We start from the raw sequence: 16,870 nt of genomic DNA on the forward strand, positions 1-16,870 counted from the left end.
TCACTCAGAGTAACCAAGTCGCTCTTTTCTGTGAAGGTGCCAAACCTCTGTGACTGATTCAGCGATCCCTCCATCACAGAGCTCACTAAATCCCCACTTTCAAATCAGCAGTGAAATCAGCAGGAACGGCGTGAAATCAGCAGTGAAATCAGCAGGAACGGCGTGAAATCAGCAGGAACGGCGTGAAATCAGCAGTGAAATCAGCAGGAACGGCGTGAAATCAGCAGTGAAATCAGCAGGAATGGAGCAAAATCTGTTAGCACATCACCCTTGGGAGTTCTGAAGGGAGAACAGTAATGTCTGAGAGGGTGAGGATCAAAACAGATGTGCTAACAGATGTGCTAAGTAGGAGAGCTGGTTTAAAAAAAAAAGAAAAGAAAAAAAAACACCCAGAGATACAAATCCATGGACTGAAGTCAAATGTAAAATACACAGATTTAGACTGAAAGCCATACACACGTCCATGACTGCAGTCAATCTTTGAGCGACAGTCTTCTTGATAATCGTCACGTTGTGTAAACTCGTGTCTGGTGCCGTGGGGTGCTGGTCAAGAAAACAGCACAAGAAAACAATACATTTTTGCTCATACTTTTTTAATGTATCACAATGAGCAAGAAACATACTTGATGAAATATTTTCAAAGGAGTATATTCAATTACCATCTACAATCAACTTAACTAGGACAACAAGATCTTTGTGACAAAAGTTTCTTTTTAAAAGTGAAATTCCACGTGGTTTTTGTATGTTAGTCTCCATGTAATTTGGTGCAGTTTGGAAATCTTCATCATATAATTACAGTAACAAAAAAAAGCTAACAAGACTACAGTATAGAAAAGACATCAAGAACAACATTTTTGGTTTAACTTGCCGTTTTTTGTACATTGCAAGGCTGTTTTTTCTACCCTCAGGTGGGCTAACTGGAGCCTCCGGGCCTTTCTGTCAGGCTCAGAGGAGGAGTAATTCAAGAAAACAAAAATTAAAACCAGAAAAAAATAATGCGTTAAAAAAACAAAACAAAACAAAAATCATTGTGGCACCAGGAGTCACAAGGGATTTGGGGGGAGGGGGGGCTCCTCACAGCAGTTCATCTTACAAACTGGAGCAAAGTGGTTTGGTTGTTAAGTTTGGTTGTTAATTTTGGTTGCTTTGCTTTTTAAAAGAAAAATAAAATTCTAACTGCTTTCTTTGAGAATTACAGCTTAGAAAAAAACACACCCCCTTTCATAGAGAAACAGGTTTTTTTTTGTGGTTCGTTTGGTTGACTCTGTGTGTGTGTGTGTGTGTGTGTGTGTCTGAGAGAGAGAGAGGAAGAGAGAAAGAGAGAGAGGAAGAGAGGAAGAGAGAGAGACCAGAGTGATGGAGGACAGGTAGCTATCAACGATACGGACGGTGAAAATGGAGGCAAGTGTCTCGGCCCACCCTCCTCCGCCCCGACGCGGAAAAAATTAAAGCTGGAGAGCGGACCTGGACAGAGAGAGAGAGAGAGAGAGAGAGAGAGAGAGAGAGAGACAGAGAGAGAGAGAAAGCGTGGAAATAGCGTTTCCAGCTACTGTAGTTTGGCTTTTCAAGATTCTCCGTGCCGTTTCATGTCCACCACTGGATCAGGAGTCCCGTCCCCTTCCCAGAACTGCCTACAGTGAATAACTGACTTGGTATCTCAGCCACCATTACCTGTGCCTCGGGCTGCCATGACCAGCTGGTCTCAGGGCCGCCCGCCGCCAAACAAAATGGCCGCCCGCCGCCAAACAAAATGGCCGCTCATTCACGCCAGTGTGAACTCTCCCAACGATACAGAAAGCTCCCAGAGTTTTTTTTTTTTTTCCCTTTAAAAAAAAAAAAGAAAAAAGAAAAGAAAAAACTGTTGTTTTAAATATATCTATATCTGTATACATGTTCATTTTCACAGTGGGGGGAGAGGCAGGCGGGAAGATGACTACGGCAAACACCATCTCCCAATCTCCTTTTCTTTAACTGTTGGTGAAAATCAAGTTTGAATTGATGCTTTCGTAACCATGCCAGCTGTTGCCCGACGTGTTGTGCCACAGTAAAATACACACGTGTTTGTGTGTTCTGCCCGTTTGCAGCTGTATAAAGCTTTGGCCACATTACAAATTCAATTTAAAAAGACTGCTCAGCGCTCAACTATCATCCTCATTATTTATGATTATGGTTTCCTTTGAAATCCCAGTTTTATCATATTCAATATCTTGTTTAAATTTATATTTTCGGTTCAGTAATTTTGGTGTGAAAAAGTATCAAATAATTAAAAAAAAACATGCCGGCTCTTAGAACACACAAACATACACAACCAAATAGAACACACAACCTCACACAATCCATGCAAGCTGCAACAGCTGAAGAGCCTAGAACAGAAGATCTGGAAAGTAGAGTTCAAAAAGAATTTAAAAAATGCAAACAAGTAATGGATCTTTATCACATTATAAAGTGGCCAGGTCAGAGTAGTATAAAGATTTTAAAAAAAGAAGAAGCTTCAGCAATTCAGATTTAAAGCTAGTGTTACATGTTAATTTATATGAGGAAAAAGTAATATACAGAAACCTAAATAACATACAAATAGTTATATGAAAAAACAATGTCTGTGACATTATTTGAAGACAAAAAAAAACAGAAAAACCGCATTTTCAAGAATTCAAGAATAAACTGTACAACATTAGGATTCTTAAAAATAATCATATGAACAATTTCTTTTTTTCTTTCAGAGAACTGGAGTTGAGAAGAGTGGCACGTTTGCAGATCAGATCTCTACTGCAAGCAAAGTATCGACACAAAATCACGTTTCTGCAAGATGCAACACTTAACACCCTCCTGAGGTGTGCCAATGTTCGGAGTAGGCCGAATGCTGTACAGGTGTGGTCAAAGAGCAGTTACACACATTTCAATATGTCTTGGTGCAAAGAAATAATAATAATAATAATAATGAGTTTTGTACATTTGTTTCTGGGAAGGGGAGGATATATTCTTTGAGAACAACCATTGCGACTGCAAACGGCAGAAGTGACGGACCTCTTTGGGCGTGAAGGCAGGTACGCACTCCTAAAGTTTCAACCACAAAGGGACATCTTCATCAAACCCAAAAAAAAGTGTTAGCTTGGCTCCTTCCTTTCAATACTTTGGGACGAGGACTGCATCTCCGGATTATGGAGGGGGTATGGACGGACGAACGGCCTACGGACACCTGCGATAGTTAATCCAGGAAGCCCACCACTTCCTGTCCAATCAACCTTGAGTTCCTTCACTGACTTGTTGGCAGCTGAGAGGGACGAGAACATTAAACTGGCGAGATGGCGGGCGAGAATCAGACCTATGCTATGTACATAATATTCTGGTCACCACGATTAGTCTAAAGTATTCTTCGCGAGTGAGTAATCTAACATTCTCAACTCCGCACGCCAGATCTGTGTTAGTGAACTAGGAGTCCATATATCACTGCAATCAGGGACGAAAAAGCTTACAGTGACCTTTTTAAATAACAGAAGGAATACGAAAATCAGTCCTTGCTTGAACACAAACAAAAAAAACAAAAACAAACTGATGTTGTATTTGGAATGCACTGTTCTGTACAATATAGATCATTGGCTTTCAATATTGGTCTGCTCCAAAAAAACAAACAAACAAAAAAAACGAACTAAATGTAAGCCAAACCATCCTTTGGAACAAGTATTCACAGTCTTCAAAGCTCCGTTTTGTAACAAGAACAGAAAAGGATATTGAGGTGTGATAAACCATTTATTGTCTGTTGTTAAAGCTTAGCCAATAAAGCAAAATGAGCATGCAATCTAGGTATTCTCTTTTCAAAAACTACATTAGCAGCAAAACTTATGTCCTCGAAGACCAGACCTTAACCATTTGCTTTAAAAAACGTGTGTGTTTGTGTGTGTGTGACACGGTGAGACGAAGAGCTTTTCAACCTTTATCGTACAAACAGCAATGGCTCTCTCGCGCGCTACTCCACAACGCAAAGACAGGGGCCTTTTTTTGGTTTTTGGTATTCTTGTTGTTTTACGTTTAAAGCCATCCGTCTGCTTGCAATGAAGCAAAAAGGGCAACTCTGACACCTACTCCTTTATTTTAAAACTTTGTTTTTCCTTTTCTTTAAAAACAACAAATTATCAAGTATAAAGAAGCCTCTTCTGCTCATCTTTATGCACCAATGGTGAAAGTATTTTGTCTTTGGATACTCTTTTTGTTTTAAAGCGTGAGACTTATTATTATTAATATTACTATTAATATTATTATTTTTCATTTTCATCTATGACAACATGGAAAAGTTCTTATGAAAAAATAAACCTGGGAAGGCTGCAGCCACACTACACAAGAAACGAAGTTTATCCGCTCCGTAGCGCCAGAGCGCAGAGCTCCGGATCTACAAGCGCAGGGAGAGAGAACCGAGGGAAAGAGAGAAAAACAGAGAAACAGTCCGACAGTGATAAGTGCACAAAGGTAACACAAAAATAATAAAACATTTTCTTCAAACATTTCACCCCAGAATTTTTTTCCTTTTTTTTTTGTCACTATTGTATCGACCAAGAAAAGAAAAAGGGGGGGGGAGGGGGGGGAGGAGGGGGGGGAAGAAAACGATACAAACGCAAGGATAGATCCCGCCAAGTCAGAGAATGACAGCTGGGCGAATGACAGCCAAACAGCGAAGAATAAAACAGAAGTAAGGAGCAGATCTGTCACTGCTCCTCGTTCTAGTCTATCGGAATGACCAAGACAACATCAAATGAACCGCCTTTTAAGTTGGACGATACAAAAGCTAAATATACACAAATATTTTTTTCAGTCTACCATACTGTTTAAATTCATTTCCAATGCAACAATCTACTTAACACCAAAAATGTTCATATCTATCATAAATACAGAAAGTTTTTTTTTTTTTTTTTTTTTTTTTTTACTTTAAAAAATCTTTTTTTCTCCCCACCAACAAGTCTGCAATACTCTCCGTGCCTGGGTGATGTGGGCGGGGTTTGCCCTCCCCTTTTAAAACGATTTTTAATGTTTAAAATCAGCAGATCAGCTACCCTTTTGAATCCCCAGAAAGCTACACCTTCATGAGATTTTCTCTCTTAATACTTTCTGCCAGTTAAATTAATAGCCAAAAATAAAGTTTCCTACTTCTGTTAGGAACACAAAACAAAAACAAAAAAACAATGAATTTCTGTAACAGAATAAAAAGGTTGTGAGCTGTTGACCTGAGAATAAAATAGACATTACATTATTTTTCTTATTTTAGCAAGCCATTGGTATCTGAATGCTTAGATAGCAAGAAAACTGGAAATGTAAGACTATTCTCCCATACAGTGCATACTGGCTTTTGTTTCTGTGCTATTAAGTGGGCGTAATTAAACAAACAAGGGACGACGTGTTAATTCATTATTTTCAGGGACAAGGGGCTGTTTGAGGCAGTCCATTGCTGTACAGCATTCTGCTATCAATATCCAAAACTTAACTGCAGTCACTTTATTTTAGCTATATATATTTAAATATATATTTTAGTTCAATGTAATCAACGTAAACCAGCATGTTGATATGGGAAAACAATCCATTAACATTTAATTTTTGGTTACAAGCTTTGGAATTGCAGTTAATCTTTACACATCTTTTCTTCTGAAATTGGTTTGTATATTTTTAAACATTTTTTTTTTTTAACATCGCTGCTTTTTTTTGTCTTTTTTTTCTTTTGTTGGTTTCTTTTTTTTGTCTTTTTTTTAAGTTTTTTTTTTTTTACATTTTTTAAATATTGTCCATCGTTGTTGAAAGCTCTTTTACAATCGGAGGGAGTCCGTTCCTAAGCTAGCAAGAGTACTACTACAACTACTACTGTCTTTGAGACAGCCGGGCGGCAGCGGCTCCTCAGCCGGCCGTCCCGGCCTGTCCGACCTCTGACCCCTGCCAGACTCACGCTCGTCGGTTAAGACGTCTGTTGGTATCGAGGTCTGAACCCCTGAGGTGCTCAAGGAACTTGAGGTAACAGTTGAAGGTGAGGACACTGGAGGAAAAGAATGAGGGGAGGAACGGGAGGGAGAGGCCGCGTTGGGCTTCCCAGCTGAAGCTCTGGAGACGTGGGCCTGGGGCCAGGGTTTGCTGGCGGCGCCGGCGGAGGTGGCGGCGGCGGAGGTGGCGGCGGCGGCCGCGTTGTGTGGGGGCGTGGCGGCCGCGGAGGAAGATGAGCAGGAGGACGAAGAGGCGGGAGGGGACGGCGTGGCTGCGTGTGTCGCGGTCGTCGGCGGAGGGGGAGGGGGGCTGCTGTTACTGTGGGAGGCAGACTGCGAGGTAGATGTGGTGTTAGGATCGGGGAAGCGGGCTGAAGAGTGAGGTAATAAACTAGAAGCGTGCTCTTTGGCATTTCTGGCTGATCGCTTGATTGTTCTGTGTTTGTGCAAGGCCGACTCCAGGTGTTGACTGAGCGCTTTCTCCCCGTCCAGCGTGGTGTCGCACGCCAGGCAGTCGTACAGGCCACCCTCGCCCGTACTCCCACCGCTGCCGGGGACTCGAAGCAACATCTCTTGCAGGTTCGCCATAGACTGACCGAAGAAGCAGATGGACTTCAGGTGGCCGATGGCCGCCTCTTCCTTGCTGAATACGGCTTGACACTTTGCACACGCCAGCCGGTGCTGCACTCTGGGGACGATGTACTGGTCGAGGGCGGGCTCCGCGCCTTTGCCGCCTGCCTCTTGCGGCTCGAAGGGTGGGTTCTTGTGAGAGGAGGAAGAGGAGGAGGAGGAGGAAGAAGCGAAGGAGGAAGAGTTCTGGCAGGAGGGAGTGCCTTTCTGCTGTTCGGCTTTCACTGGATCTTTGGCAGATTCTTTGTGGTCGGGGGTCTCTGGGGTTTTGGACGGGGCCGGAGCGTGACTCGCCTTTGGCTGCTTCTGCTGCTGCTGCTGCTGCTGCTGCTGCTGGAGCTGCCGCTGCTGCTGCTGGAGCGCCCCCTGCAGGTTCTGCTGATATTGCTGGTAGTGCTGGAGCAGGGACCCTTGGGACAGTCCCATCAGGGCCTGCGACAGAGCCGGGTTGTACGGGAACAGGCTCTCCATGCCGTACATGGGCTGCAGGTAGCCGCCCTGGAGGGCCCCGGGTATCTGGGGGGCGTAGTACGGCGAGAAGCCGGGCATGAAGTAGGGCAGGAACTGACTGGTGAGGAGAGCCGTGGGGTCCGAGGCCAGGGCGGCCTGCAGGGCCTGGAGCTGGGCGGGGTCCACCACGTACTCCATGCCCGGGGTCGGCATGGACGTGGCAGGGACGGCCGGGTCGGACTTCTCCTTCTTGGCGCTGGCGGCGGACGTGGAGGGCGCCGGGGCGCCGCCCGTGGAGGACGGCGTCGGCGGCTTCTCGGTCTTCTCCCTCAGCTTCTCCTTCTCCCTGTGCCTCTCGGCCTCCCGCTCTTTGGGCGGTTCGGCCCGGGCGGCAGAAGAGGTGGAGTTGGAGGCGGAGGTGGAGGTGGAGGTGGAGTTGGAGGCGGAGGTGGAGGAGGTGGCGGTCGGGTTGGGGGTGGAGTGGGCCGTGGAGGTGGTGGCCTGGCCGGGGCTGGGCGAGGCCAGGGAGGAAGAGGAGGGTGGCCTGTTGGGTAATCCAGATGTGGGGAGGCTGGGGGAGGGGACACTGGCACCGGGCATGCTCAGGAGGTTCGGAGGTTTTGGAGGCGTTAAAGCTGAAAGACACCAGGCAAGGGACAATACAGAAATTACTTAAAGGCCAATTCATCGAGAATATGAACTGTATTGCCTGTTCATACTTTCAGAATCTATACACAAAAGTCAGCCGAGCGTTTCTCAAACAACTAATTTATGTCATTTTGGGAAAGCTGGTTAGCAGAGGAGGGTGATGTGAAGATCCATAGAACTGCATTTTCATCCTATTTTACAATTATGTAATTACTTTGTTATAACCTGGAATATCAAGGCATATGTGTGTAATGACACCCTAGTATTCTGTAAAGGAGAGTGGGACAGTTCACTCTGTATTTTTTTGCTTTAACCAGACAGAAACTGAAGATGGTAACATAGTGATTGGACCACAAACTGCTATAGTGGGTGATGTGAATGCGGCTCGAGAGTCAGACACGCTACGGATGCCGCACCACTAATATTTTGTGAAATTGTACACAAGATGAAGTGTGATCCATTATTTATTCTCCCCGCTGCCTCATTCCTCTGACTGCAATGCATCATGGTTTTTGCATTCTTATGGGAGAAACAAAAATAAATGCATTACCGGAGACTGTAGTCCCAAGTAAACTAAGCAGGACATTTCAGAGAAAAATGTATTTGGTTTTTTGCTTTAATAAATGTGTATATACACTATCCTTCATACTTGCAAAAGGAAAACATGGAACATCTGGAAAATATCGTGGTAATAAAACGTGAGCATTCAAAAACCTGCACTTATCCCTGGCCAATAATTACACTTGAATTATAGTACAATCCAAATCCAAATTAAGTTCAAGATAAATGTTATAGAAAGCCTCGTCAATGAGCCTCTTGATGTAGACCAGCTGCAACCTACCCTGTTCCTGGATATCTACCATCCCCCGTAGGGTGACTCCACTAATTAGCAGATAAACAAGATTTCTGGCTGCTGAATGAGGTGAACTTTATGAGGTTTGTAATGAAAACCTACAGGACAGTAGATCTCCAGGGACAGGGTTTGGTCACGAACCGACGGAGAGGGTGCCGACGCACAGTACCTGCGTTCGATGACGTGAACCCCGGTAAGGAAGGGCTGCTAACCCCCGGCAGAAGGACAGGGGGGATCCCCTGCAAAGCGCCGTAGCTTGACGAGAGGTTCAGGGCCTGCAGGGCGGGGCTGTCGAAAATCCCTTGCTGCTGCATGGCTTGCTGCTGCGCCAGTCCCAAGACCTCGTTGGCTTTCTTAATGCGGTCCATCTCTTGCTGAGCCATCAGCTGCCGCACTGTGGCCGGGTCGAAGTACTCCTTCTCCTTGTCCAGCTGGCTCCCGATGGTGTCCCTCACCTTGTTGATGTGCTGCTGGGAGAAGATGTGGTCTCGCACCGACACCCGGGCGCTGTACTTCACCCCGCACAGCGTGCACTCCGTCTTGGGTCCCTCGTAGGACGTCTGGTTGATGCCGAAATGCTTGGCCATGCTGAGCTTGGCTTTCTTCTCCTTGGCGCGGGCGTTCTGGAACCACACCTGAACCACCCTCTTCGGGAGTCCGATGTCGTTGCCCAGCACCTCACATTCCAGCATGGTGGGAGTCCTGTAGTCGTTGAAGCAGGACTTCAGCACTTTGAGCTGGAGGTTGGTCATCTGTGTTCGGAAACGCTTTTGGCCCGGCCGGTCGCCACTATCGATGCTCCTGCTTCCCGAAGCCCCAGGGCTCGGTGAGCAGGGGTCCGCCAGACTTGAGTTCTCACTGTAGTCCACTATAGTCTCATTTTCAAAGTCCCGGGTGTAGTAACTTGTCGCGGGGCTCACCAGCCCTGAAGACATCTGGTCGTCGTTCTCGGCAGAAGGTGGCGCCCCCCCGGACTTGGAGAGAAAGTCACTGCTGTTATGACTGAGCTTAGCGTCTGCACTGTCGTTATCTGCGTTGGCCTCGTCCCCCGTGGTGGTGTCCGTGATAGCCGTGTTCACAGAGGAGCAGTCGTCATTGTCCAACTTGCTGGGATCGAAGCTCAAGTTCACAGACGACATGGAGGGACTTTCAAAGTCCTCCATTCCTTCAACCTTGATGGACGTCGGGCTCAGCAGGCCCCGAGGAGAAAGGTCCATGTGTTTGCTCACTGGCGAGAGGGAGGAGCACTGTCCGTCATTGTTGGAGAGGGGGGGCTGCGGAGAGCTGGAAATGTCCAGGGGATCCAACTTCAACTGCAACCCTTCCAGATCGGGGCACATGCCCGAGAGGGAGAGGTTGTAGCCAGCGCGCTTGGCTTCGTGCCAGTGGCGCGAGCGGATGTGGGCCTCGAGGGCGGTCTTTGCCTTGAACAGGGCGCGACAGAAGGGGCAGCGGCGGTGAGCCTGGGCGGGCCCGACGGCACGGAACTGCCCTTTCCTCTCCCGGGCCCTGGTGTTCTGAAACCACACCTGCACCACCCTCTTCTTCAGGCCCACCTCGTGGGCGATGTGGTCGAGCATCTTGCGGGTGGGGTTGGAGTCCAGCAGGTACTTCTGGTACAGGACCTCCAGCTGCTCGGGCGTGATGGTCGTCCTGAGCCGCTTGTCCCGCTGGGGCTCCTCCCCGCTGTGGGTGCTGTCGTTCTCCCCGGGACTGGTGCCGGCTTTCTCCTCCAGTTTCCTCTTCAGGGAGTTCATGGTGGAGGTGGGGGTAGAGGGCGAGGTGGCCGAGCTGGTGGGCATCTGCGGCATGGCCCCGGACAGCAGCTGACTGGCCAGCAGGGGGTTGCTGGGGTCGAACAACATGAAGGGCATGTCCATGGGGCGGTCGAGGAACTGGGGGTGAATGAACTGGTTCTGCACCGTCAGGAAGTGAAGCTGCTGATGCTCCTGCCAGTGCTCGAAGGACGGGAAGCCCAGCTTGCACTGGTCACACTGGTAAGGGATCAACTGCTGGGCAAGCTGCTGCTGCTGCTGCTGCTGCTGCTGCTGCTGCTGGGAGGGCGATGTGAGGAGGGGGTTGAGGGACATGTGGGAGCTCTGCGAGGGAGCGGGACTGGCCTGCGATAGAGTGGGACCACACTGCTGCTTTTGCTGGGAAGGAAACAGGGAGTGGTGCTTCGGCGTCTTTGGGGCGCACTGGGCCTTCTCCTCACGCGGAGGTTGCCTGGGCTGCTGTGTCTCCACCTGCAGGGCTGGCGGTTGCTGCTGTGGACTCTCCTGCTTGACGGTCACCTGGTTCTCCCGCGGCTTCGCGGGCGGCGTCTCGGCCGAGTGCTTGGGCTTCTCGCCGAACGCGTTCGACGTGTTGGCGGGGGAGGCCTCCTCTCTCTCGGAGGAAGAGGCCAACTGGGAGAAGGCCGAAGTGGACGGGGGCAGGGGGCACAGGCTGGAGGAGGAGGGCATGGGCGTGTGGCAGGAGGAGCCAGACGGGGTGTAGTATTCGTTCGAGAGATCCACCGAGTCCTCGTTTTGGCTGTCGTACTGCCCTTCCTCGTCCTCGTCTTTGTAGCACAGCTTCTTCTGGTGCTTGATGAGGTCGAAGATGCGCTGGAAGACCAGGCTGCACTTCTTGCACTGGTAGTTCAGATTCGTGGTGCGGATATAACGGTCGTTGGACAGCTCGCGACGCTCCCCTTCCTTGCACCCGTCTCCCTGGTTCTCGTAGTTCTTGCGGGCCTTCTGCCGGGCGTTCTGGAACCACACGACAATGACCCGGGTGGGCAGACTCAGCAGGTTGGAAAGCTGCTCAAATTCATCATCTTTAGGGTAGGCATTGGCGTCAAAGAAATCTTGCAGCACCCGAAGCTGGTAATCAGTGAACCTTGTTCTTGAGGACCTCTTGCTTCCGTAATACTCATGTCTCTGGGGCTCAGGGGACGGCGGCTTGGAATCAACTTTGGTGTCCTCCAGGGTGGTGATGGGAGGGTTGTTGAAGTTGTACGGTGAATCCTTGTTGCGCTGACGCTCTTTGAAAAGGGTGTTGCGGAACCAGTGCTTGATGACCTTCTGGGGCAGGCCCGACTTGTCGGCCATCTCCTTGATCTGCTCTTCGTTCGGGGAGTTGTTGATGTCGAAGTACTGCCGCAGGACCCTCAGCTGGTCGTCGGTGATGCGTGTCCGCGGCCTCTTGTTCTGCTGCTGCTGCTGCAGCATGGCGGGGGTAAGCTGCTGCTGGTAGAGCTGGGCCAGGTCGTTGGCCAGGCCGGACTCCACCGAGGGCAGCTGAGAGGGCAAAGACTGCAGGGACATGGACTGCATCATGAGGGGGGAGAAGAGAGGCAGGTCCATCGGCATGGAGATTTGCGCCATGGAAACCGGGGGCTGTGAAGGAGGGGCGGCGGGCGGCGTCAGAGACGGGGTGGACACGGGGACGTTCGGGGTGGGGGCCCGCTGTGGTTGGGGCGGAGGCGGAGGAGGTGGAGGTGGAGGAGGGGGAGGTGGTGCCGTCTCAGGGGTCTGAGGCCTTAGCGGGTACTGTTTGTCATACTGCTCCCTGTACTCCTTGGCGAATCTCTCCAAAGAGGGGAACGGGAAGAAGGCCTGGTGGATGTGCTCCTGGTGACTCTTCAGGATCAGGATGTTGGAGAAGAGCTTTCCGCATGCCTCACACTCCAGCTTCTCGAGCCCCTCGACGGGATCCACCATCCTGCAGATTCCGGCCGGCATGCTCGGCCCCGCGGGTCCCATTCCCGACAACTTCTTCTGCACCTTCTGCTTGTTCTCATTGTATTGGATGACCAGCTCAAACCCAAAGTTCTCCAAAAGGGCTTTGGTGGCATTTCCCCGAGCATCGGAAGCGATCCTGGGAGGTGGAAAGCTCGGATCGTGGTTGACCGCCGTGGACGTCTGGGGCTGATCCTTCTTCTCTTTATTTTTGATACCGTCCATGCCCTCTTCCGATTGGTGGTCGTCCACCTTCTCGTTGACCTCTTTGTCCCTCTGCCTGTCCCGGTCTTTCTCGCCGTGGGACGCGTGCTTGGACGTTTTTTTCTCGACCTGGTGCAGGAGCGAGGCGTTCTGCTGGAGCAGAGCCATCTGGCCCTGAGCCTGCGAGTGCACCTGCTGCTGCAGGTGGTGGTGCAGCAGCTGCTGCTGCAGGCAGCTCTGCTGGGCCTGCTGGGCGGAGTTCTTCAGGTCCTCCAGCAGGGAGGAGGTGGAGGAGCCGGCCATGCCGAGTGCGGAGCTGTTGAGGCCGAGCTCGGGGTTCAGCTGAAACTCCGCCCCGGGGATGTAGAAGGGGAAGAGCAACTGCTGCTGCTGCAGGGGGAGAAGAGCGTCCGTCGTCATGGGGAAGTGCTGGAGGAGAGCTGGGTTGAAGAGTTGGGACTGGAGGAGGGCAGCTTGCTGCTGGAGCTCCTGTTGGAGCTGGGCCTGGGCGTGCGCTTGAGCCTGGGCCAGCTGCTGCTGCTGCTGCTGCTGTTGCTGCTGCAGCTGCTGCTGCACTTGGCTCCTCGAGGACAGCATGTCCGCAAACTTCTTCTTCGAGTCGTGGTTCTCGGACGGGGACGGCTGACAGGCCGCCGCGGAGTTTCCCAGGCCGTCCATGCCGTGGGACTGGCTCGCGTGACCGCCACCCAGGATGCTTTGCACAGTCTGTACGGAGGACGAAGAGCTGTTGGCCATGGCGGTCGTCAAGTTGGCGGCCGGGCTGGGGCTAGACGACGACGTCCCGACGGAGGAGCTCCCTCCGCCGCCGCCCAAAGAGCCGATGGAGCTGCCGGAGGTCCCCGCCGCCTCGAGCTTAGCCGCGCGGGCCTTGGTCTGGTGGAGGACCGAGCGCATGTGAATCTCCAGGGTGGAGCTCTGGCTGTACGCCACGTTGCAGGTGCCGCACTTGAAGGGCTTGTTGTCCGGGCTGCTGGTGGGCTCGGGGTGGCCGGCGGTGGACTCCTGCAGGGCGCGCTTCACCTTGTGCAGGTGCGACACGGAGTTGTAGTGGACGAGGAGGATGTTCTTCTGGGTGAACGACTCCTTGCACACCGTGCACTTGAACGGCCTGGACGGGTCCAGGAACTTCTCCATGGTGAAGTTGGGGCCCTTCCTGAAGGGCAGGGCGCGCTTCGGCTCCTGCCCGGAGTCCTCCAGGACGGAGCCCGAGTCGCTGCCCGTGGGGCTCTGCTTCTCCTCCGCGTCGCTGTCCTCCCCTTCCTTCTCGTCCTCGCCGAGGGGGCCCTGGTCCTCGCCAAGCGTCGGGTCGCCCATGACCATGAGGTCGCCGTTCATCAGCAGCCCGCCGTAGAGCTGCTGGATGTCGGCCTCGCTCAGCTCCAGGTGGCTGGTCTCCAGGTGCTTCTTCAGGGCGGGCAGCGTGCGGAAGCTGCGCTGGCAGAGGCAGCACATGGTGGCCGCGCGGATCACGTGGTACTGCGAGTGCAGCTGCAGCTTCTCCACCGTCTTGAAGGCCAGGCTGCACTGGTTGCAGCGGTACTTGTAGACGTGGCGGTCCGAGACGGGGAGCTGCGGCCTCTTGTTGTGCACCTCGTTGAAGTGCGTCTGGAGGGCGTTGGAGGACTTGAAGACCTGGTTGCAGCCTTTCTTCCAGCACAGGAAGCCGGCGGAGTCGTCCTTCGTCGTTGTCGTCATCGTCTGTTGCTGCTCCTCCAGGGGGGACGCGTGGGCTTCGGCTGCCTCGGAGGAAGGCAGGGCCACTTTCTCAGACTCCGGTTCTGAGCTCTCTGCCAGGAAAAAAAAAACAAGATAAAGAAAACACACAAAAAAAAAGAAAAAAAACCTCATATGAATATGTCTGTCACCATATTTAATTTCCACACAGTATATTTAGCATTTAGAGGGCGGGGGGGGCTTCAGGGAGGAGGGGTCCTTGAAGGACAGCGCTGTAATAATGTATTCCCAGTTTTTCCACAGAAAGGGGACCGTGCATTTTCCCCCACTGTCTAGTGAAGGGTGGCCTTGCCTCGTTAATGAACGGCTGACCCCCCAACACTGGCTTCCCGGCACCTCTGTTTTTTTTATTATGTTTTCAAAAAGGAAAGATTTTCTGAGAATACATACATATGGCCTTTCTTTCATAGGCCCTTTTAATTCCCTAACCCCCCCCCCCTTTTCCCCCCTCCCTCTGTCCTTCAGGTGATGAGGCTGTCCCGTTGTCTGTCAGAATTTCAATACAAGAGGCCGAGAGCCGCTGTGCAAAGCTGTTTGGAAGTCGCCACTGGGCCCCGCAACGGAGGAAAGGCAATATCTCGCACTGATATGATTGATGCACGGGCAGCAGAGGTGGAAAGTCCAGGGGGCAGAAAGTAAAAGTCCTGCCATTCATTTCTTCCACCCGTGAACTCAGCCAGCTGATTTCACAAATCAGTTCCAGCTTCTTGGCTGATGAATTGGCCGAACAAAAACACAAATCCAGGTGATTGGAATAAGAGTCTACTTTCTGAACCTGAGTTTTCCACCTCAGGCACAGGCGCAGACCGCAGGTGGGCACAGACCGCAGGTGGGTACAGACTGCACATGGGCACAGACCGCACATGGGCACAGACCGCAGTGGGGACAGACCGCAGTGGGGACAGACCGCATAGGGGCACAGACAGCATAGGGGCGCAGACCGCATAGGGGCACAGACCACAGTGGGTACAGACCGCATAGGGGCACAGACCGCAGTGGGGCACAGACTGCAGAGGGGCACAGACCGCAGTGGGGACAGACCGCAGTGGGGACAGACCGCAGAGGGGCACAGACTGCAGAGGGGCACAGACTGCAGGTGGGCACAGACTGCAGGTGGGCACAGACCGCAGGGTGGGCACAGACCGCAGGGTGGACAGACAGACAGTACTGACCCGTGGGTTTCCTGGCGTCCTCAGAGCTGGAGGTGCCCACAGCCTGTGGCGTGTCGCGTCCGTCCCGCTCTGGAGCCGGGACCGGGATGAACATGCTCGCCGGCAGGACCTCCGACGCGGCCACCTGGACAAATTAAACACAAGGTATGCCCACGGTTAATCACTGAACACGGTGAATCACTGAACACGGTTAATTACTGAACACGGTTAATTACTGTACACGGTTAATTACTGAACACGGTTAATTACTGAACACGGTTAATCACGGTTAATTACTGAACACGGTTAATCACGGTTAATCACTGAACACGGTGAATCACTGAACACGGTTAATTACTGAACACGGTTAATTACTGAACACGGTTAATTACTGAACACGGTTAATCACTGAACACGGTTAATCACTGAACACGGTTAATTACTGTACACGGTTCATTACTGTACACGGTTCATTACTGAACACTGCTAATTACTGAACATGGTTAATTACTGTACACAGTTAATTACTGAAAACTGTTAATTACTGTACACGGTTAATTACAGAACACGGGTCATTACTGTACACGGTTAATTACTGAACACGGTTCATTACTGAACACGGTCAAGGTTTCGCAAGAAGCGGCTTCCTAAAAACAAAAAAACAAAATGGCTTCCACTGAGGATGAGAGTAGGGACAGAATAGATAACTTTGTGTGTGTGTGTGCGCGCATGCGTGTGTGCGTGTGTGTGTGTGTTCTGGGAGCTCCCCGCAACACACACAAAGATTACAAAAACTGCAAATAATAAGAATGAAAAAAACATCCATGTGGTTTTTCATAAAGCTTGCGGCTCTTCAAACATTCTTGTACTCAACACAAATATAATCTCTCTTTTTTTTTATCATAATAATAATAATAATAAAAAAAACCCTATTTACCATCTCAGGAATGTACACTTTGATCAGCGCCGGTGTTTTGTCAGACGCTGAAAGTACAACCTCTTGCTGCAGCCCATTAGAGAGATGGGCTGCAAGGCCTACCTCGGTCGGGCGCAAAGCTTATTAGGATAGCTAATTAAATCACTCTCCTCCGCGCGGAGAGTCGGAGTGCGGAGCCACGTTGTCATTGAACAAACGGCATGCTGGGAAACTTAGCCTTGGCTCGTGAAAGGTAGAAAGCAAAGAAGAAGAACCCACACCGCAGGCTTCCCAGCAATGCTACTCTATTCAGCTTAAGACATTTAATATAGATATTTTTTTTATATTGCGAAATTAAATAATAATAGATAAAAGCATTAATTAAAAAGGTGACATATGAAGACAGAAAACAAAAAATAAACGCATCTCCCTTTTCCACTCAGAGCCTTTTTCCCCCGGCTTTTCTTCTTTAATTAGAAGCTTTCAGGGAGCGATGTATATTGATTAGAAAGTGCCGGAACGTGGGCAGGTCTGCTCCGCTCTTGAAAAGGTTGGAGTCAATCATGTGTAAATGCCTGCTTCCC

General features: G+C 50.6%; 1 protein-coding gene across 1 annotated transcript in view; it reads right to left on the reverse strand.

Moving 5' to 3' along the window:
- Positions 1–576: 576 nt before the first annotated feature.
- LOC133130489 (zinc finger homeobox protein 3-like) overlaps positions 577–16,870 on the reverse strand; it is a gene marked incomplete at its 5' end in the record, with an annotated part of 20,410 nt that continues 4,116 nt past the window's right edge. The window contains 3 exons of the mRNA XM_061245109.1: positions 577–7,669; positions 8,705–14,272; positions 15,392–15,515. Coding sequence (XP_061101093.1) covers positions 5,787–7,669; positions 8,705–14,272; positions 15,392–15,515 — 7,575 coding nt within the window. The remainder of the gene's footprint in view (positions 7,670–8,704; positions 14,273–15,391; positions 15,516–16,870) is intronic.

Source organism: Conger conger, chromosome 6 (assembly GCF_963514075.1).
Source record: "Conger conger chromosome 6, fConCon1.1, whole genome shotgun sequence".
NCBI lineage: Eukaryota > Metazoa > Chordata > Actinopteri > Anguilliformes > Congridae > Conger > Conger conger.